Source organism: Dipodomys spectabilis, unplaced genomic scaffold, assembly GCF_019054845.1.
Source record: "Dipodomys spectabilis isolate Male_0828 unplaced genomic scaffold, ASM1905484v1 ptg000115l, whole genome shotgun sequence".
NCBI classification, from domain to species: Eukaryota; Metazoa; Chordata; class Mammalia; order Rodentia; family Heteromyidae; genus Dipodomys; species Dipodomys spectabilis.
The window spans coordinates 1,231,593-1,254,551 of record NW_024870792.1 but is presented as its reverse complement, the minus strand read 5'-3'; the positions used below and the strand labels follow the sequence as shown (position 1 = coordinate 1,254,551).

The window sequence follows — 22,959 nt, the reverse complement described above, 5'->3', positions numbered from 1 at the left end:
GAGATCTGAGGATCACAGTTCAAAGCCAGCTCGGGCAGGAAAGTCCGTGAGATTCTTATCTCCAATAAACCACTAGAAAAACCGGAAGTGGCACTGTGGCTCAAGCGGTAGAGCACTCGCCTTGAGCTGAAGAGCTGAGTGATAGTGCCCAAACCCAGAGTTCAAGCCCTATGACCGACCAAAAGAAAAAAAACAAAACACAAAAGGTCCTACATTCTAACCCTTAGAAACAAAACTATAGTTGTGATTCTCTTCATTTTTCTTCAGTTCTTGTCTAACCATTATCTTTGTTCAGCTAAGTTAAGTGCTTTAAATACCAGTTAAGGGGGAAAAAAAATGGGAAAAAAAATCAGGGTGAGGGAAAGGTGCCAAATGCCTGTACTTAGAGATGCTGAGGCAGGAGGAATAGGAGTTCATGGTCAACAACAACCTGGGCAAACAATAAACAAACAAATGGGCTGGAGAAGTGGCTCAAATGACAGAGCATTTGCCTACCATGCACAATGCCCTGAATCCAAATCCTAGTACCACTGAAAAATAAAAAATAAAAAAGGAGCCCGGTGCCAGTGGCTCACGCCTATAATCCTAGCTACTCAAGAGGCTGAGATCTGAGGATCGTGGTTCAAAGCCAGCCCAGGCGGGAAAAGTCCGTGAGACTCTTATCTCCAATAAACCACTAGTGGTTGTGGCTCAAGCGGTTGTGGCTCAAGTGGTAGAGCGCTCACCTTGAGCTAAAGAGCTGAGGGACAGCGCCCAAGCTCAGAGTTCAAGCCCCACGACCAACCAAAAATAAATAAATAAATAAATTAGGATGGGAATGTGGCTTAGTGGTAGGGTACTTACTTGCCTAGCATGCATGAAGCCCAGGACCTGAGTTCAAGCCCTAGGACCAGCAAAAAAAAAAAAAAAATCTCATTCATTACTATTAGTTTTATGTTCAAAAGTTGGTCATCTTGTAACCGCCCAACCCACTCATTCCACATAAAAAAGAAAACAGATGGAGGAAAGGAGGAAAGGGAAAAAAGAAAAAAAGAAAAGATACTATACTTCTTTTTTTGGGGGAGAGGGGTCAGTCTTGGGGCCTGATCTCTGGGCCTGGGCACTGTCCCTCAGCTCTTCAACTCAAGGCTAGCACTCTACCACTTGAGCCACAGCACCAAGTCTGGCTTTTTCTGCTTATGTGGTGCTGAGGAATCAAACCCAGGGCCTCCTATACGCGAGGCAATCACTCTACCACTGAACTACTTTCCCAACATTATACTTCTGAAAGGCATACTTTGCTCAAAGAAGAAAGTTGTTGGAGCCAGGCGCCGGTGGCTCAAACCTGTAATCCTAGCTACTCAGGAGGCTGAGATCTGAGGATCACGGTTCAAAGCCAGCCTGAGCAGGAAAGTCTGTGAAACTCTTATCTCCAATAAACCACCAGAAAACCAGAAGTGGCGCCCTTGCTCAAGTGGTAGAGCGGTTGCCTTTGCTGAAGAGCTGAGGGCAGTGCTTAGGCCCAGAGTTCAAGCCCCATGACCAACAAAAAAAAAGAAAGTTGTTGGGTGTAGAGGCATACATCTGTAATGCTAGCTTTTCAGGAAGAAAGGCAGAAAGATCAGGAGTCTAAGACCAGCATTGGAGAAATTACTTGAGATCCTGCTTCAAAAACAAAAGGGCTAGAGTTATGGTTCAAGGTGGTAGATCACTTCATGGGAAAGCCCTGTCTATGAAGGGAAATGCAGTCCAAGGAATAGCTGGGCCACACTTCCCTATAAGAAAAAAAATAGGGGGGCTGGGAAGGTGGCTCAGTGGTAGAGCGTTTGCCTTGCATGCATGAGGCCCTGGGTTCGATTCCTCAGCACCACATAAGCAAAAAGAAAAAAGCCGGAAGTGGCGCTATGGCTCTAGTGGTAGAGCGCTAGCCTTGAGCTGAAGAGCTGAGGGACAGTGCCCAGGCCCAGAGTTCAGGCCCCACAACCGGACCTAAAAAATAAAAAAAAAGCAAAGAAAAAAAAGTAGGGGGCTGGGAAGGTGGCTCAGTGGCAGAGTGCTTGCCTTGAATGCTTGAGGCCCTGGGTTAGATTTCTCAGCACCACATAAGCAGAAAAAGCCAGAAGTGGCACTGTTGTGGTTCAAGTGGTAGAGCACTAGCCTTGAGCTGAGACAGCACCCAGGTCCAGAGTTCAAGCACCATGACAGAAAGAAAGAAAGAGAGAGAGCGGAAGGAAGGAAGGAAGGAAGGAAGGAAGGAAGGAAGGAAGGAAGGAAGGAAGGAAGGAAGGAAGGAAGGAGGGAGGGAGGGAGGGAGGGAGGGAGGGAGGGAGGGAGGGAGGGAGGGAGGAAGAAAGAGAGGGGGGAGGGAGAGAGGGGGGAGGGAGAGAGGGGGGAGGGAGAGGAGGGGAGAGGGGAGAGGGGAGAGGAGAGGGGAGAGGGGAGAGGGGAGAGGAGAGGGGAGAGGGGAGGAGGAGGGAGAAAGGGAGAGAGGAAAAAATTCAGTGAACTAGGCCAACCAAAGAGCCCACCATCTCTCCTCTACAGTTTTACTGTAGTCTGTACATCACCACCTTAATCAAAATGACCTGGTAAATTTGTAACAAATATGTAGCTTGGCTGAGTTATACTAAGGAACTCTAACTTAAAAGCGCCTGTTCCTTCATTAATACATATCCAGAAAAACATTTTACCTGGCCCTAAGCCTCCATTCCAATTGCAACACATCTTTGCCTTTCTCCCCTCACTTGTTACAGCCGCCTCTGAAGAACTTTTTCATTTAAGTTTTTGGCAACTAGTCCTTCATTTGGATAATAATATATATTTACTCAAGAAGTACTTTCATCTACTGATTTTATGTACATTATGATTAGAAACAGTTTTCTAATTACAAAGGCTCATAAATACTGAATTAATGTTTGTATAAAATGTATGAAATCATCACTGAATTTCTATATTAATCAGAATTTAGTAATAAAATTATCTAGTCAAGCTCTTCTGAGGCCAAGCAGGTGTTTGTAGTTAATTAATTCTAAGGGGAATTAATTACTACATTTCTACAGGCTCAACAGTTAAATATTTTTATGTAAACTAGGCATCATTTTCAGTCTTTGCTGGAAACTATGGATAAAATCAAAAAAGCGAATGAATTTTGTTAATGAATTATCAACTGAAGCACATTTATACAATTATTATGCATGTAATCCACAAAATGAAGGTATCAGACATGCCTTGAACCTCAGAAACTTGTTTAGGCAACTAACAGACGAACACGCACGCACGCACGCACAAGTGTATATTGGGTTTGATCTCAGGTTCTGGGCGCTGTCCCTCAGATTTCTCATTCAAGGCTAGTATAGTGTTCTTTCTACCACTTGAGCCATAGTTACTACACTTCTGGCTTTTTGTTGGTTAATTGGAGATGAGATTCTCATGGACTTTCCTTTCCAGGCTGGCTTCAAACCTAGATCCTCTAATCTCAGCCTCCTGAGTAGCTAGAATTACTCAATGTGAGCCACTAGCACCCAGACAGGTCACTTCTTAATAAACTACATGTCAAAACAGAAAACATACAACACTCAAAATATTTATGGGTAAACAAATTTGTATCATTACAGTTATAAAGTACTTCCTGTTTTAAGTTTCATTTCCAAAATAAGTAAAATGGATGAAGCAAATATGCCACAATATTAAAAATTGATGAGAAGTCAAACTCATTGTACACTGCTGTATACTTTGCTATATGCTCAATTATTTCATAATTAAAAAGCTGGGGCTGGGAATGTGGCTTAGTGGCAGAGTGCTTGCTTAGCAAGCAAGAAGCCCTGGGTTTGATCCCCAGTACTACATAAACAGAAAAGGCCAGAAGAAGCACTGTGGCACAAGTGTAGAGTGCTAGCCTTGAAAAGCCAACTTTAGTTCACCAAATTTTTCCCTCCCTCATACATTAGTGCAAAGGTTTGTAACATTCCAAAACTTCAAACTTTATCCACAACTTCAAATGCTATGATCATTTTAGATCTTTAAGGAGGAAAAAAGTTAACTCTATATTTTCCTTTCCTTTCCTTTCCTTCCCTCCTTTCGTTTTCAATTCTGGGGATCATACCCAGAGCTTCACATATGCAAAGCAAACACTGTAACCCAAACTTGATTTTCAACATAAACACTGAATTATAGCTACTGGTATATAAGCAGCAATTCATACAGCTAAACACAAATATTCTTAAATACAATCTATGAAAAAATATCAGAGAGAACACAATCAAAAGAGTAACCAGAGACCAAAAAAATTTAAAACAGGGGGGCAAAGGAGGAAAAATGTATGTTAACCTTTTCTTTTTCAATTATGACAAATAACCTGTATGTTCTGGCCTAATCTTGCTCCTCTCTGTAATACAAAACATTCAGATATAAAGACAAATAAAAATGGACACTGTTAGTTACTAGGCAAGAGAATGGTACCTCCTCGTGACTACATACACAATGGCCAAATGGACCCATCTACTTGTTAGTACATAGTTTGTGTCTTTTTGTGTAACAGTGTGCTTATTTTCTAATTGAGGTGCAAGAGTTATTTGCAGTCCATACCTATCACAAGGAAGATATGAATATTCATATACAGGTTTTCATGTATCACTTGGGTAAACAGCTAGAGATGGGATTGCTATGGTTATATAAATAAATGTTTAATCTTATAGAAAGTAAGCTTCTGGGCTTGGGGTGTGGCTTAACCTTGCCTGTCTGGCAAGTTCAAGACCCTAAGTCCAATACCCCAGTACCATGAAAATAAAATTTAAAAAAATTGGGGTATACTAGTTTAAGAGTAAAGGAACCAATTATGTGTAACTGAGAAAAGAGGGCTTAGCAAAAAAAAAAAAAAAGAAATGCAATGGTAACCCCTCTGTACAGCACCTTAATAACAAAAAAATTATATTTTAAAAAAAGGGGTGGGGCTGAGAAGGTGGCTCAGTGGTAGAGCACTTGCCTTGCATGCATGAGGCCCTGCGTTCGATTCCTCAGCACCACATAAGCAAAAAGAAAAAAGCCGGAAGTGGCACTGTGGCTCTAGTGGTAGAGTGCTAGCCTTGAGCTGAAGAGCTGAGGGATAGCGCCCAGGCCCAGAGTTCAGGCCCCACGACTGGACCTCCTCCACACACGCACAAAAATAAAAAGGGCACCGGTGGCTCACATTTGTAATCCTAGCTACTCAGGATGCTGAGATCTGAGGATCACAGTTCAAAGCCAGCCCGGGCAGGAAAGTCCGAGGTACTCTTATCTCCAATAAACCACCAAAAAACCAGAAGTGGCTCTGTGGCTTGAGCTTAAGAGCTGAGGGACAGTGCCCAGGCCCAGAGTTCAAGACCCACAACCAACAAAAAAAACAAAACAAAACAAAGTTATGAGTAATCCTTCAAATTTTGAGTTGTCCTAGTCCAGGCTAGAATCATCAATTCTAAATTTGCTACCCGAGGCTGTGCTGCACAGAGTACCTGCCATACCAAGGTGGGGGCTGAAGTGCACTCACCCTATAACCTCTACTTCTTCCCCTGGAGGGGCTGCCTGCTAGCCTCCCACCCCCCTGGCAGCCAATTAAGTGTGTGGCCTTCCGTCCTCATGTGTCCCCAGCACCGCCAGTGCCTATAAATTAAAAACGGATCCATAGAACAAACCTAGGCTGGACTGGAAGGGAGAAGGTACCTGCCTACTCTGTCCAATCCCAAGCAAAACACACAGACCAACAGTCTAAAGCTAAGCATGATAGTTCATATCAATAATTTCAGCTACCAGGCTAGACTGGGATTTCCAAAACATGCAACAAAGTTAATAAACCCTTATCTGCAAACACAAAATATCAAAGGGTTGGGGGTATAGCTTAAATGTTAGAGCACTTATCTAGCATAATGGAAGCCCTGGATTCAATCCCCAATACCAGTTCTAGAAGCTGGGCATTAGTGGCTCATGCCTATAATCCTAGCTACTCAGAAGGCTAAGATCTAAGGATTATGGTTCAAAGTTAGCCTGGGGAAGAAAAGTTCATGAGATTCTAACTGCCAAAAATGCTGAAGTGGAGCTGTGGTTCAGGTGGTAAGCAAAAAAAAGTTCAAGGACGTGCCCAGGCTCTGGAGTTCAAGCCCCAAGACTGGCACCACAAAAAAAAAAAAGTTAGCCGGGCGCTGGTGGCTCACGCCTGTAATCCTAGCTACTCAGGAGGCTGAGATCTGAGGATCGTGGTTCAAAGCCAGCCCGGGCAGGAGAGACCGTGAGACTCCTATCTCCAATAAACCACCAGAAAACCGGAAGTGGCGCTATAGCTCAAGTGGTAGAGCGCTCGCCTTGAGCTGAAGAGCTGAGGGACAGCTCCCAGGCCCAGAGTTCAAGCCCCACAACCGACAAAAAAAAAAAAAAAAAAAAGTTCTGGAGCTTCAACTCAAGACCTGGGCGCCAGTGGCTCTTACCTATAATCCTAGCTACTCAGGAGGCTAAAATCTTGGATTACAGTTCCAAGCAGGCTAGCAGGAAAATCTGAGTATCTCCAATTAACCACCAAAAAACCTGAAATGCAGCACCCTTAAGTGGAAAAAGCTAAGGAACAGCCCTCTTTCAAGCCTGGGAACCTGCACAAAAGAAAAGGGGGAGAGAGGGCTACAATTTAAAGGACTGACTTGACAAATGAAAAGTCTATCTTTTGAGCTAGCTAAATTCAAAATTAAGACTATAACTTCAGAGTTGGGAATGTGGCTCAAGTGGTAGTGTTAGCCTTGAGCAGAGACAGGCTCAGGGACAATGCCCAGGCCCTCAGTTCAAGCCCCAAGATTGGCAAAAAAAAGTAACAGTTCTGAATAATCCATTTGTTTATTTCACTCATAGCTACTGTTCATGTGGGCAACATCCCAGGCTGTCTCTATACATAGTGGTCCTTCTATTTCAAGTTTTTCAGTCACAGTAATCATTTGAACAACAGTTAAGAACAGACAGCACCCAACTGGAATGCAGTTTAAAACTAGGGAATGCACCCAGGCGCCAGTGGCTCAGGCCTGTTATCCTAGCTTCTCAGGAGGCGGAGATCTGAGGATTGCAGTTCAAAGCCAGCCTAGGCAGGAATTTCCCTAGTAAGACTAATCTCCAATAAACCACTCAGAAAACCAGAAGTGAGCGCTAGCCTTGAGCTGAAGAGCTGAGGGCAGCGCCCAGGCCCAGAGTTCAAGCCCTATGATCAACAAAAATAAATAAAACTAGAGAATGCTTTACAAACTTGTGTGTCATTCTTGCACAGGGGCTATCCTAATTTTGGTGTTGTTCCAATTTTGGTATTATATGGTGAAGTGAACACTCTTTCCAGGTGAGGATGTAGCTAATTTGGTGGTGAACCCTGAACTTGTGTAGCATCCATGGGACTCGGAGTGATTCACCACAGGCAAGTTCTCTTTTTTTGTGTATCTTTTAAGATATAACCAGTTTATATCGATCTGTCAATAAATATCAAATATTTGAGTACCGATTACGCTACAGATACAGGGGATATTAAAGAATCAGAGCAAGTACTTGGCTCATCATCTTGAGACAACAAAATATCAAAACCCAATGTTCCAGGGGCTGGGAAGGTGGCTCAGTGGTAGATTGCTTGCCTTGCATGCAGGAGGCGCTGGGTTTGATTCCTCAGCACCGAGTTTGATTCCTCAGCACCATATAAGCAGAAAAAAGCCATTAGTGGCGCAGTGGCTCAAATGGTAGAGCGATAGCCTTGAGCTGAAGAGGTGAGGAACAGCGCCTAGGCCCAGAGTTCAGGCCCTGCGACCAGGGGGGAAAAAAATAAAAGTTCCAATCTTCACAGTACCAATTTTAACTCACACTGAGGAATAATCACAAATAAAATGGCAATTTTTGCCAATGAACTACAATTAGCTAGTTTTCTATAATTCATGTCAGATCTTTTAGATTTTCCTGGTGGTTGTTACATTGAAGAGACCAATAAACAAGTAATCAAAGTGACAAAACTCCCTGCATTAATCATCAACACCTCAACAAGAACAGCAACATCTTTAAATGCTCTAATTATTCCAAAACTGTCCTTCTGGATAGTCCAACTAATAAAAGCCTTCTAATCCAAAGCAATCCTTTCCAATTCATTTACTGATTCCCTCTTTGCACTCTCTTCCGCCACAGTAGACAACTTAAGCACACCTTTTGCCTTATGAGATGTTCTTTCCGGCTCGAATACACTCCCTTAATTTAGAACCGATTGATGTTTTTAGACCAGAGACACGTCATCTCCTCTCTGACATAACTAGGCATGTATTAATCACTCCGTTATTCTGCTTCCTGAATACGTTGCTTTTACTTCTATTCAAGCATTCATTTGACCTTGCAAGAAAATTAAGATACATACACATCTATTTCCCCATTAAGACTGTATAATTTTGATAGCCTTAGTCTGTTAGTTCCCTCAAATTCATCAATACCGACCCACACACCTAGAAAGGACGTGTGAAGGAGGTGACACTTTTGGAAGCCTTGAGTTCCGTGTAACTTTCGCCTTTTAAGTCAGAAATCACGAAATGTCCTCACATGCCACGCTCCTGCTTTCCTGTCTTCTCTGGATACTCCTCATAGATTCCGGTCTATTCCCTACATCCTAAAATTTTGTAGAGCCTGTATACCACAAAACGATCAAACTATCTTGAAAAGGACGGTCACACTGATCGAAGGAAGGTGCCTTTCCCTCTTCCGCCGGTTCTTCCAACAATCGGCCCCCACGGAGAAACACAAACACGATTCGGGAAGTGGCGAGGGACGCCCGCCTCATTTCGTACAACAATCGTCCCGTCACCAGGCCATTCAGGTTGCCCAGGTTAAACCTAACGGGCCTGGGGGTGAGCCACCTCGATTCCGCACCCCCCGGAAAGCGGCTGCCGTGCTGCGGGGCTTCTTCTGGCCGCTCCGAAGCGCAGATTTAGCCCAGGCCGAGCCAGGGGCCGAGGGAGGCTTTCCTCCCACGCCCGTTTCCTCTCCCCCCCCCCACCGCGGGCCGCCCGGAGCCTCCGCAGGCCGAGCCTCCAACGAGGCCCTCGGGCCGGAAAACTCAGCAGCCAGCCCCAAGCGGCGGCACCCCGACACGGAACAAAGCGCCTGCCAGGGAGGTTCGAGCAGGACGCCATTACGCGGGGCCGGGGCCTGCGCCGCCGACGCCGACCGGACGCCGCGGGCTCGGAGCGCGGGCGAGGCCGCGACCCAAGCCCCTCCAGGAAGAGGCGGAAACACAGGCCGGCAGGGCCGGGAGCCGAGCGCCGGGAAAGAGAGCCTCGCAACGAGGCAACGACCGCTTACCTTCGTGAGTCTTGGCGATCTTCGCCATTTTGTCCACTCCAACACACAGACGGAACTGGCGCTCCCAAGAACTTCCGCTCGTCGCCGCCGCCGCCGCCCGCCACGGAGAAAAATAGCCGGGGCCGCTCCCTGCGCATGCGCCACGCACGAGCGCGCGCGCCGTCGGAAGACACGTGACAGAGCTGCCACCTAGGAAGACCCGCCCGCTCGCTGGGTGGGCGTAGGAGGGGCCGGGCGTCCGCGGCTCCCCCTCGAGGTGAGCTCGGAAGCCCTGCGGGAAGGTAGATTCCCCGGGCCAGTTTACGAGTGTCAGTAGCTCACGCCCGCAATCCTAGCTACTCCGGAGGCTGAGAGGTGAGGTTCGCGGTTCGAAGCCAGCCGGGGCAGGAAAGTCCCTGAGACTCTTATCTCCAATAAACCACTCAAAAACCGGAAGTGGCGCTGAGGCTCAAAATGACAGAGCCCTGGGCTTGGGCAAAGGATAAATGACAGCCCCCGGGCCCTGAGTTCAAGCCGGACAACCGCGAAGCCATGGGAAGGTGTCCTGGGAAGGACAAAAAGCTTTCCTTCGGGGGCTGGGAAGGTGGCTCAGTGGTAGAGCGCTTGCCTTCCATGCCTGAGGCCCTGGGTTCGATTCCTCAGCACCACATGAGCAAAAAGAAAAAAGCCGGAAGTGGCGCTGTGGCTCAAGTGGTAGAGCGCTAGCCTTGAGCTGAAGAGCTGAGGGACAGCGCCCAGGCCCAGAGTTCAGACCCCACGACCATCCCAAAAAGAAAAGAAAAAAAAGCTTTCCTTCGCCTTCTGTCTCAAGCGCTGTCTGTGTTTAATTACGGACTGTTTTGGCAGCCTCTTTGTCCTGTAATTCCAGGCCTCTTTTTTTTCCTCTTAGTAATTGTCTATGATTTGTGCCAGCATAGGTGTAAATACTACCGAACCTCACAGGTAGTCCAAGTAAGGTAGGCAAAGTATTGCTCATCTCACTCAAGAAATGAGAGGAAACTCCGGTGGAAGGATGGAGGGATGTGTGAATTACACAAGATTGTAGTTATTTCGTTGCAGTAGTTAAGAAGCACAAGGGGCCAAGTGCCAGTGGCCCCTCTGTAATCCTAGCTGCTCAGGAGGCTGAGATCTGAAGATCACGGTTCAAAGCCAGCCCAGGCAGGAAAGTCCATGAGATTCCTATCTCCCAATAAGCCACCAGAAAACCAGAAGTGGCGCTGTGGCTCAATAGGTAGAGCACTCACCTTGAGATGAAGAGCTCAGGGACAGCGCCCAGGCCTAGAGTTCAAGCCCCATGACCAACAGAAGGAAGGAAAGGAAGGAAGGAAGGAAGGAAAAGGAAGAAGAAGCACTAGGGGAGCAGGACACTGATGACCCACACCTGTAATCCTAGCTACTCAGGAAGCTGAGATCTGAAGATTGAGGTTTAAAGCCAGCTAGAACAGGGAAGTCTGTGAGACTTGGCTCCAGGTAAGAACCAGAAGACGAGAAGTTGTACTGTGGCTCAAATTGATAAGAGTGCTAGCTTTGAGTGCAAAAGCTCAAGGACAGGGCTGGGAAGGTGGCTTGGTAGTAGAGCGCTTGCCTTGCATGCATGAGGCCCTGGGTTCAATTCCTCAGCACCACATAAGCAAAAAAGGAAAAAAAACTGGAAGTGGTGCTGTGGCTCATGTGGTAGAGCGCTAGCCTTGAACTGAAGAGCTGAGGGACAGCGTCCAGGCCCAGAGTTCAGGCCCCACAACCGGACCAAAAAAAAAAAAGTTCAAGGACAGCACTTAGGCCCAGAGTTCAAGCCCCATGAAGCCAGAAGTGGAGCTCAGCCTTGAGTGAAAAAGTGATTTGAGTTTTAAGCCCCATTACTAGCACACACATAAAATAATGCAGAAATGTGTAAATTGGTCCACTGTACATTTCTAAAATATGACCAATTTTCAACAAAAGTGAAAGTGAAAAAAGATGACTGTCAAGGAATTTCCAATTTCAGGTTGGTGGTGTGGCTCAGTGGTAAGAGTGCTTTCCTGGCTAGAAAGCTCAAGGCCCTGGGTTCAAACCCCAACACTAAAAAAGAAAAAATTTTAGTTTTGATCACATTACTTCTCTAATACACCCTTAATTTCCAGCCAGAGTTTCAGTTGTGGGAAAATTATTTGTACAAACCAACCCTGACTTACTTACTTACTTTCTTCTTTCTTTCTTTTTTATTTTTGTGGGTCGTGGGGCTTGAACTCTGGGCCTGGGTGCTATCCCTTAGCTCTCCAGCTCAAAGTGAGCACTCAACCATTTGAGACACAGTGCCACTTCCGGTTTTCTAAGTGGTTTTTATTGGAGATAAGAGTCTCATGGTGTTTTATGCCCTGGCTGGCTTTGAACTGTGATCCTCAGATCTCTGCCTTCTGAGTAGCTAGGATTACAGGTCACCGACACCCAGCTAACATACTTTTTTTTTTTTTTTTTTTTTTGCTGGTTGTGGGGCTTGAACGCTGGGCCTGGGCACTGTCTCTCAGCTCTTCAGCTCAAGGCTAGCACTCTACCACGTGAGCCATAGCACCACTTCCAGCTTTTTGTACTTATGTGGTGCTGAGGAATCAAACCCAGGGCCTCATGCATGCAAGGCAAGCACTCTACCACTGAGCCACCTTCCCAGCCCCTAACATACTTTCTTCTGCACCCTAGTACTTTGATATTTAGTATAAGTACAGACTTCACTTTACAGAATAGATCCAAAGGTGAATGAATTACTTACTTCCTTCTTTCTCTGTAGTATTTTCCTACTGCTGTCCCAGCCTGGAGGCCTAGAATGCATGTTAACTCCCCAACCTCCTTTACTCCCCTCCCTAGGCTGAGCAAGCCTCCTTTCCTCTGGTCTATAGATCCTTGCTGGCCCCATTTCTTTTACCCTTCTGGATCATTTTCTTCCTGTTGGCTGCCTTCTCCTGGTCCTCCTTTCTCCTTCATCCAACTCACACTTCTTGCTGTTCATGACTAGAGGTAGCTCTAGTCTTTCTTTGAGCTGCAAAATTCAGAAAACAGGGTAGAATGCCTCTGGAGGCATTAGAGACCTTGGCCACCTGCAAGGTATGGCCCACTTCCTTCTTACCCTGGTGTTCCATAGGGTGCAGACTGTTGCATACTGTGGCCACAAACCAGGTTATACTGCAAGTACAGCTTGTTCTTGGCCACGGCTTCCTTCTCAGCCTGAATCAGCTTGGCCCAAATGGTCTTCCAGGGTGAGCACCAACAGAAACCTTTACTTAGCCGGGTGCTGGTGGCTCACCCCTGTAATCCTAGCTACTCAGGAGGCTGAGATCTGAGAATCGCGGTTCAAAGCCAGCCTGGGCAGGAGAGACCTTGAGACTCCTATCTCCAATAAACCACCAGAAAACCGGAAGTGGCGCTGTAGCTCAAGTGGTAGAGCGCTCGCCTTGAGCTGAAGAGCTGAGGGACAGCGCCCAGGCCCAGAGTTCAAGCCCCACGACCGACAAAAAAAAAAAAAAAGAAAAAGAAAAAAGAAACCTTTACTGGCCATTCCTTGGTGTCTGGAATGTTTGTAGCCCCAATGGGGCCATCACTGGCCACTCAGTTGATTCCACATCAGAGAGTGGTCTTCTCCAGACAGACACCCACAAACTGTAGCCAAGGATGGGCCATGGGATTCTCACACGGCAGGTGGATTGTGGGTTTGGATAGCCACGCTACCAACAACTCTTCCACATGCTTACTAGTAGCTGTAGTATGGCTGATTGATTACCAGCTGCCTCTTAAACCATACCTAGGCCCACAGAACTGCCTCCCGCCTCCATCCACAGCAGCAGGGTCTAAATGTTCACTCTGAAGCCCGTAGATTACACAGGCTGAACTCCAGCTCCAACTACCATATACCTTGATGGGCTGCTACATTTCTGACTCTTCCATCCCTGCCTTCCATGCCCCACCTACCCTTGTCACTTCAGAGCAGCAGTTGTAATTACCTCTCCATGAGCAGCACTCAAAAGTTACCACTTCATGAGGGTCACCCAAAATGTCAACAGTACAACCACATCTGGAAGCCTAGACCCCAGCTCACTTCTTTGGAAAAGCATCATTGTCCTCTGTCACTTGGGAATCTCTTGTTACTCAGCTTTCTAACACTGTAACAAAATACCTGAGATAATCAATGTATAAGGAGGAAAGGTTTATTCTGGCTCATTCTCAGTGGTATCAGCCCATGGCTTGTTGGCCTGTTTGCTTTTATGCCTGTAAGTCAGTCAGTACCTCATGGTGGAAGCTTAGCGTGAGACAAAATTATTTACCTCTTGACATCAGGGGAAGTGAGAGAGGAAGGGACTACTCCTGGTAACCCGTTGTCCTTTTCAAGAACACTGTCTCCAATGATCTTATTCTGACAAGAATTTTTTTTGCTGAGTACTGATGGCTCACGCCTGTAATCCTAGCTACTCTGGAGGCTGAGATCTGAGGATGATGGATCAAAGCCAGCCTGGGCAGGAAAGTCTGTGAGACTCTTATCTCCAATAAACCACTAGAAAACTGGAAGTGGTGCTATAGCTGAAGTTCAAGCCTCATGACCAAAAAAAAAAAAAAAAAAAAGATCCCACAACAACCTTCCTTCCAATAGGCACTATGCAGGCCAAGATGTGGGTTTGATTCCTAACACCAGGAAAAAAAATTAACCTCCAGTAATACCATAGACTGACAACAAAGTCTATAACACATAGATCTTTGGCCAGCATTCAAGATAGAATTATACTATCAGACCCCATAATCTAATAGAGCTGTCATAGAGCTCAGCTCCATAACTGAATCTGCTGGTTGCACTAATGCTTGTAAAAAATAAAAAAGATAATAAATTTTTTAAAAAAAACCACTTGTCAGTATCACTGCTAGGCTGAGCCTCGTCAGAGGATTCTAAAACAAAAGGAAAAAATCAGCTGGGCCCCAGTGGCTCGAGCCTGTAATCCTAGGTACTCAGGAGGCTGAGATCTGAGGATCAATGTTCAAAGCCAGTGAGACTCTTATCTCCAATAAACCACCAGAATACCGGAAGTGGTGCTATAGCTGAAGTGGTAGAGCGCTCGCCTTGAGCTGAAGAGCTGAGGGACAGCGCCCAGGCCCAGAGTTCAAGCCCCACGACCGACCAAAAAAAAAAAAAAAAAGGAAAAAAATCAGTATAATTGATTGACTTTTAAAATGTCACTATCTGGGGGCTGGGAAGGTGGCTCAGTGGTAGAGCGCTTGCCTTGCATGCCTGAGACCCTGAGTTTGATTCCTCAGCACCACATAAGCAAAAAAGAAAAAAAGCCGGAAGTGGCGCTGTGGCTCAAGTGGTAGAGCGCTAGCCTGGAGCTGAAGAGCTGAGGGACAGCGCCCAGGCCCAGAGTTCAGGCCCCACAACCGGACCCAAAAAAATAAAATAAAATGTCACTATCTGTTTAGTCATGAAGGATTGTGTTGTTTGTTTGTTTTTTGGCATTTTGATTACCATTAATCTTTGCACTGAGCTTTTTTGCTACTTCATGGAAGTACTTCACTTTACCTAGTTCCCAGTCCTGTTCAGTGACACTGGTGTCCTCTCATATACCTTATTGCTTGGTCAAAGTGTCTTTTTCTTTTTTTTTTTGTCGGTTATGGGGCTTGAACTCTGGGCCTGGGTGTTGTCCCTTAGCTCTTCTTCTCAAAGCCAGTGCTCTACCACTTGAGCCACAGCACCACTTCTGGTTTTCTGGGTGGTTTATTGGAGATAAGAATCTCTCTTTCACACAGCCTTTCCTGCCTCAGCTGGCTTTGAACCGTGATTCTCAGATCTCAGCCTCCGGAGTAGCTAGGATTACCGGCGTGATCTACCATGCCAGGCTTTCAAAGTATTTTTTTGAGGCTTCCTATAGCACATAGTCATCTGTTAAAATGTTCTGGCTTTAGCAAACAGTATCTACTCCCACATGTCCACTTCTCTCAGCCTTTTCATACCCTCCTCTACATCTCCCACAGTAGTTTTTGAAAGGATCTGTCACATCCATGCCAGGCGACCATGCGGAGGCAAGCAGGCACAGGAGAAAGATTAGTACAAGGTTTGTTAGAGGAGCCAGAGAGAGAGCACATGGCAGACTCTGCTATAGGTAGCAGCAGGGACTGGGGATTAAGAAGTGAGGTAGGCGGGATTTCAGGTGGTCTGGGCAGAGAAAGAGAGGGGCCAGCAGGTCTGGGTGGAGTTGAGGACCAAAGGTGGACATAATGCTTACAGTTTTACCATTTCTTATCCACTTGATGTGAGCCAATGCCATCTCCAGGAGCAATGTATGTCTGATCTTTGTTAGGATCTTCCCATCATGAGCTGGGAGTCCCATATTGATAACTACTTCTTACACAACTTGGTTCTGTCACTGACCCCAACTTTTGATCTAAGACCTCAAAATGTATTCTTTATGCTTTTCCAGTTTTTTCCTTTTTTTTTTTTTTTGAGGGGGAGGCCAGTATAGGGGCTGAACGGAGAGCTTTGAGCTCTGGCTTGGCTTTTTCTCTCAAGGCTGGCATCCTACCACTTGAGCCACTCCTCCACTTCTAACATATTTGTTGTTTAATTGGATTTGTCTGCACTGGCTGACTTTGGACCTTGATCCCAAGATTACAGGTATGAGTCACCAGTGTCTGGCTTCTTCTAGCTTTTGATGGTATTCATTGGCCAAGTCTTTCAACTTCTTTGGCTTTTCCCTGTCCTTCCTTAGCAACCACCCAATTTATTTAGGGAGGTGATGACACTTAACCCCAGTTGTTGATGTCCTGTCCAGGAAGGAAGATAAGAGAAATTCCTTAAGGAGACATGCATTATCTTTTGTTTTTGGTCGGTCATGGGACTTGAACTCTGGGCCTGGGCACTGTCCCTCAGCTCTTCAGCTCAAGGCCAGTGCTCTACCAGTGAGCCACTTCCAGTTTTCTGAATGGTTTATTGGAGATAGGAGTCTCACAAGCTTTCTTGCCTGGGCTGGCTTTGAACCGGGATCCTCAGATCTCAGCCTCCAGAGTAGCTGGGATTACAGGCGTGAGCCACCAGTGTCCCATCATGCATTATGTTTTAAAGCATCTTCTTCAAGCAAAAGGGAACAGTAGCTTTTTAAAAATTAATTTATTGTTATTATTTAAAGGGATGTGCAGAGGGATTACAATTACATGAGTCAGGTAATGAGTACATTTCCTTTAATACAGTGTCTTCTGTTCCCTCATTCCCAGTCCTTCCCTCCTGCCTCCACCCACCAATTGTATTATTCTCTTTCATCAGTGTCCAGTGAGATCCACTAATGCACTTTTTCACCCTTTTCCCCTCAAGTTCTGTACCCTCCCCCCACTCTCCTGAAGATATACACTTGAATATACTATACATAAAGAAGACAAAATCATGAGAAAAAAAAACCCTTAAAAAGAGACCTCTTGTGTTCATATCTTGGGAATTGGTTTCAATATTTATATGATTTTATATAAGTAAGAAGTGGGGTGGGGGAGGGGGGCGGTGGGGAGGGAAGGCTGGGAAGGTGGCTCAGTGGTAGAGCACTTGCTTGCATGCCTGAGGCCCTGGGTTTGATTCCTCAGCACCACATAAGCAAAAAGAAAAAAAGCCAGAAGTGGCGCTGTGGCTCAAGTGATAGAGCGCTAGCCTTGAGCTGAAGAGCTTAGGGACAGCGCCCAGGCCCCAAAGTTCAGGCCCCACTACCGGACCCAAAAAACAAAAAACAAATAAACAAAGAAGCCGGGCCCTGGTGGCTCACACCTAAAACCCTAGCTACTCAGGAGGCTGAGATCTGAGGATCACTGTGCAAAGCCAGCTAGAGCAGGAAAGTCCGTGAGACTCTTTATCTCCAATTAACCTCCAGAAAACCAGAAGTGGGGCTATGGCTCAAGTGGTGAGCGTTAGCTTTGAGCTGAAATGCTGAGAGACAGCGCCCAGGCCCAGGGTTCAAGACCTACCACTGACCAAAAAAATAAATATGAAAAGGCATATAGGCATAGCACCTTTGTGTTTCTCTCCGAAGAGTACCCTTTCGGTCTCACTGTGTGTGAGTATCTAGAATCCTGTATAGTTTATCATATCCCTCTGTATTTTAGATCTAATTTCTGTATATCAAAGAGAACATGCTCCATTTCTCTCTGAGTTTAACATGATTTGTTCTAATTGTTGCAAGCTTCCGTGTGCCCCTTAACCCACCACGACCAGGAATAAGGCAGCAACGGAGACTGGACCAAGAAATTGAAGTTCGGGGTATCAGGGAACCTGTAGCCTTCTGCAGCTTCAGATTCCAAGGTTCCATTCACCAAGGTTTTTATTGGTTTCCTATAGGGAAGTATACGTAGAAAGTAAGGTAGCCGGGCCAGTGGCTCACACCTGTAATCCTATTCAGGAGGCTGAGATCTGAGGATCACAGTTCAAAACCAGCCCGGGCAGGAAAGTCTATGAGACTCTTATCTCCAATAAACCACTAGAAAACTGGAAGTGATACTGTAGCTCAAGCTGTAGAGCACTTGCCTTGAGCTGAAGAGCACTGGGACAGCACCCACGCCCAGAGTTCAAGCCCCATGACTGACAAAAAAAAAAAAAGATATAAATATCAACCATGTGACAATATTTTGTATACAAATGTAGATGACTTATCTTGGGAATGAGAGCTAAACAATAAATAGCTGACAATTTGTATAAACAGTCTATGTAATATCTGTGTTGTTATTTACTGGCAGAAAGTTCCTTTTATTGTCTGCCCTCAGTTCCTCGTGCTGTTGGAAATTTACTCTCTCCCTGAGCCCCTCCCTTTTCCTTGGAAAAGAAGGATATCCATGAGAATTAAAATGTAAAATTGGAAAACAGAACAAAATTATTGATGAAGGGCAAAACCTCTTGGTAAAGAAAAACTCCAGACAAAGGCTGACCAGTAGTTAGCCTTTACCTCTTTTCCATCCTTTCTAAAAAGTTTACCAAGCTGCCAGCTTTGTGGAGGTTGACAACCTTGAGGCTTATCACCAGCTGCACTGAGTTGCTGTATTAGTCAGGAGCTTGTAATAAAAATAATTTCTGGGGGCTGGGAAGGTGGCTCAAGTGGTAGAGCACTAACCTCGAGCTGAAGAGCTGAGGGACAATGCCCAGGCCCAAATTTCAGGCCCCACGACCGGACCCAAAAAAATAATAATAATTTCTGTATTAGTGTCCATACATTGATAGTATCCGTCATGCTGACCAAGTCAAGATTCTGTTTGCCTATGCTCCTGTGACTCAAGGCCATGTTTTTGCTGTTTTGCTTTTGTAACCTTGCTGGCTTGCCTCAGTAGCAAGGCCTTAAGCCCGCAGTTGACATCACCTCTGTCCTCCAATTGAAGATCACCATCAAGTGGTAGGCAGCCTATTGCAAATTATTACATATAATATTTACCATAAAGAACAAATGAGCCGGGCACCAGTGGCTCATGCCTGTAATCCTAGCTCCTCAGGAGGCTGAGATCTGAGGATTGAAGTTCAAAGCCAGCCCAGGCAAGAAAGTCTGTGAGTCTCTTTTTTTTTTTTTTTTTTGGGTCCGGTCATGGGGCCTGAACTCTAGGCCTGGAAGCTGCCCCACAGCTCTTCAGCTCAAGGCTAGCGCTCTACCACTTGAGCCACAGCGCCACTTCTGGCTTTTTCTTTTTTGCTTATGTGGTGCTGAGGAATCGAACCCAGGCCTCATGCATGCAAGGCAAGTGCTCTACCACTGAGCCACCTTCCCAGCCCACATGAGACTCTTATCTCTGATAAACCACTCAGAAAACTGGAAGTGGCGCTGTGGCTCAAGAGGTAGAGTTCTTGCCTTGAGGTGAAGAGCTGAGGGACAGCGCCCGGCCCAAGTTCAAACCCCAGGAATGACCAAAAAAACAAAAACAAAAACAAAATTTAAAGGTCATGTAACTATAACCAATGAAAATGTGCCAAACCTGCATGGCTCATCTACGTAACTCTATGTAACCTACCCTTACAAAAACCCATCCTACCCTGAGCTGAAGGCCAGTCTCCTACTTTCCTGGTAGTAGGAAGCGGACCCTGTGTGGCTGTAATAAAGTTCCTAGCTCCTTTAACTGGGTGTCTTGGAAGTTTCTTTTGGATTCAGGATATAATAATCTACCCTGGGCTCACAGGCAGTTAGGGTAGAATTAGCCCACACCCAGGATAGATATCTGAATAATTGTTAAGCCAGGATTGACCTTTCCAGAAAACTCTCAGCATTCTGAGTGTATGTTGGGAGAAGGCCTTCAAACTCCCAATCCTTTTGGGGGTCTCACAGCTTGTTTTTGGGCTCTCACATCTAGTCCATCCCTTCCCCTGCAAATGACATAATTTTATTCTTTCTAATGTCTGTGTAAAATTCATTGTATACCTCATTTTTTGGATCCACTCATCTATTGTGGGGCATCTGGGCTGTTTCCATACCGTGGCTATTGTGAATAGTGCAGCAATGAACATGGATGTGCAGGTGTCCTCATCATATCCTGGCTGATGATTTTCAGGGTAGATGCCCAGGAGTAGTGTATGGCTGGGTCATAGGGAAAGTCTATGTTTAGTTTTCTTAGGAATCTGCAGACTGGTGTCTAGAGTGGTTAGACTAGATTACTCCCCACCAACAGTGCAGTAAGGGTTCCTTTCTCCCCACGTCCCCACCAACACTTGTTGTTTGAGTTCACGGTGTTGGCCAATCTAACTGGAATAAGTTGGAATCTCAGAGTTGTTTTGATTTGTTTGTCATTTATGGCCAAGGATGATGAGGAGTTCCTCGTGTGCTTCTTTGCTATTCTTACCTCTTCTGAGAAGTTGCTCCTGGGGCTGGGAAGGTGGCTTAGTGGTAGAGTGCTTGCCGAGCATGCCTGAAGGCCTGGGTTCAATTCCTTACTACCATGTAAACAGCAAAGTCCAGAAAGAGCGCAGTGCCTCAGTGGTGTAATGACCTTGGAGTCCAGAAAATCCTCAGAGGCATGGTCAGAGGAAATGAAGGAATTTTATTTGGCTGGCTGGCAACAGCCTTGTTCTGGGCTACCTCAGAACTAAAAGCATCCACAACCTCCAACGGGGCAGGATTTATAAAGACCAAAACCACATGCAGGTGGCAGTTTACAGAAGCTCAAAGATCATTATGGGGTGGGGATATTCTTCAGCAGATTGTCAGGACCAGGCAGAGAGCATAGAGATACTAGACTGGGGGTGGGGTTGACAAGAAATGGAAAACTGGATTCTTAACAGTGGTAGAGCGCTAGCATTGAGCACAGAGAGGTTCGAGGATAGAGCCCAGGCCCTGAGTTCAAGCCCCAGGGCTGGCAAAAAAAAGTCTCTCCTTACCTCTCTTACCCATTTAGCGATTGTTCTGGAAGGGGTTAGTTTCTTGAGCTCTTTGTGTATATTGGATATTAGGCCTTTGCTGTATTGCTGGTAAAAATTTTCTCCAGTCTGTTGGTGGTCTTTCTAGTTTAGTAACTATATCTTTAGCTGTGCAGAGACTTTTTATTTTGATGTAGCCCCATTTGTCAAGTCTGTCTTCTATCTGTTGTGTCCCTGAGAGGTTTTTGTTTGTTTGTTTGTTGCCAGTCCTGGGGCTTGAACTCAGAGTCTGGACCCTGTCCCTGAGCTGCTTTTGTTCAAGGCTAGCACTTTACACTTGAGCCACAATGCCACTTACAGCTTTTCTGTTTATGTGGTACTGAGGAAATGAACCTAGAGCTTTGGGACTGAGAATGTGGCTTAGTGGTAGTGTTTGGCTAGCATGCATGAAGCCCTGGGTTCGATCCTCAGTACCATGTAAACAAAAAGCCAGAAGTGGTGCTGTGGTTCAAGTGGTGCAGTGTTAGCCTTGAACAAAAGAAGCTCAGGGACAGTGCACAGGCCCTGAGTTCAAGCCCCAGGACTGGCAAAAAAAAAAAGAAAAAAGAACCCAGGGCTTCATGCATGTGCAGTAAGCACTCTATCACTGTGCACATTCCCAACCCCCTGGAACTCTTTCTTTTCAAGAAATTTCTATCTTGGCTGGGAAGGTGGCTCAGTGGTAGAGTGCTTGCCTTGCATGCATGAGGCCCTGGGTTCGATTCCTCAGCACCATATAAGTAGGAAAAAAAAAAGCCAGAAGTGGCACTGTGGCTCAAGTAGCAGAGTGCTAGCCTTGAGCTGAAGGGCTGAGGGACAGTGCCCAGGCCCAGAGTGCAGGCCCCAAGACTGGACCAAAAAAAAAAATTCTATCTATATCTATATGTTCTAATGTTTCTCCCACTCTATCTTGCGATTATTTCAAAGTTTCAGGTCTGACATTGAGGTCTTTGGTTCACTTTGAATTGATATTAGTACATGGTGACAAACAGGGATCCACTTTTAGTTTTCTGCATATGGATGCTCAGTTTTCCCAACACCAACTATTTTTTTGTTCTGGTTGTTGGTCATGGTCTGGGGCTGGATGCTGTCCCTCAGCTCTTCAGCTCAAGGCTAGTGCTCTACCACTTGAACCACAGTGCCAGTTCCAGTTTTCTGAGTGGTTTATTGGAGATATTGAGATATTGGAGATATTGAGTCTCATGGCCTTTCCTACCTAGGCTGGCTTTGAACTGAGATCCTCTTATCTTAGCCTCCTGAGTAGCTAGGATTACAGGTGTGAGTCACCATGTCCAGCTTAGGTCTGTTATACTGATGCTACCTGCCTTATTTTTTTGTCTAGAATTGTTTTGGCTCTTCTAGGTCTTTTGTTGTTCCATATGAATTTTTGGATTGTTTTTCTCTATCTCAGTAAAGAATGTTATTTGAATTTTGATGAGGATTGCATTGAATTTGTATATCAATGAACACTAGCTTTTCTTTTCTTTTTTTGAGCCACCTTCCCAGCCCCACCGAACACTAGTTTTTTGTTTGTTTTTTAACAAGGGCAATTAGGTTCTTTGTGTAGGCCAGATTCAGGAGAATCTAGGATTTCAAGTTTCTTGGTGGATCAATAAATGTCCATGATTTCTCAGAATTACAATTATTCCTAATCAGGACACTTTTTTTTTTTATTTTTGGTCCCGTCATGGGGCCTGAACTCTGGGCCTGGGCTCTGTTCCTCAGCTCTTCAGCTCAAGGTTAGCTCTACCATTGAGCCACAGCGCCACTTCCGGCTTTTTTCTTTTTGCTTATGTAGTACTGAGGAATAGAACCCAGGGCCTCATGCATGCAAGGCAAGCTCTCTACCACCTTCCCAGCCCCAGCACACTTTTTTTGTGTAACATGTAGTCTAAAATGAAAGTTATTCCCATTTGTGGAGTTTTGGCTAGTCATAAGATCAGGACCAACTTTTTTATTGTTGTTGTTCTATAGCTATAGTAAATGATTTATTTATTTATTTATTTATCTTTGTCAGTCGTGGGTCTTAAACTCTGGGTTTGGGCACTGTCCTTCAGTTCTTCAGCTCAAGGCTAACACTCTACCACTTGAGCTGGTTTTCTAATTGTTAATTGAGATAAGAGTCTCATGGACTTTCTTGCCAGGACTGGCTTTGAACCGAGATCTTCAGATCTCAGCCTCCTGAGTAGCTAAGATTACAGGCATAAGCCACGGGCGCCTGGCTTAGTAAATGATTTTTATATACAGCAAAGTTGTCTTTCAGTTTGTACACTTAACACTTAATTGGGGATTAGACATGGAAATACTGGAATATT

General features: G+C 45.5%; 1 protein-coding gene and 1 non-coding gene across 5 annotated transcripts in view; both read right to left on the bottom strand.

Annotated features, from left to right (window-relative positions):
- Sf3b1 (splicing factor 3b subunit 1) overlaps positions 1-9,452 on the bottom strand; it is a 49,235-nt gene extending 39,783 nt beyond the window's left edge. For 2 of the 4 annotated variants that reach the window (XM_042688280.1, XM_042688281.1), the window contains exon 1: positions 9,301-9,408. In XM_042688280.1, coding sequence (XP_042544214.1) covers positions 9,301-9,328 — 28 coding nt within the window. In that variant the 5' untranslated portion in view covers positions 9,329-9,408. Of the gene's footprint in view, positions 1-9,300 lie in introns of all 4 variants that reach the window. The other 2 variants (XM_042688276.1, XM_042688278.1) reach the window with 2 other exon arrangements.
- On the bottom strand, positions 7,205-7,306 carry LOC122115076. Its single transcript, XR_006148691.1, has one exon. It is a non-coding gene; the product is annotated as a U6 spliceosomal RNA (small nuclear RNA).
- Positions 9,453-22,959: the final 13,507 nt, after the last annotated feature.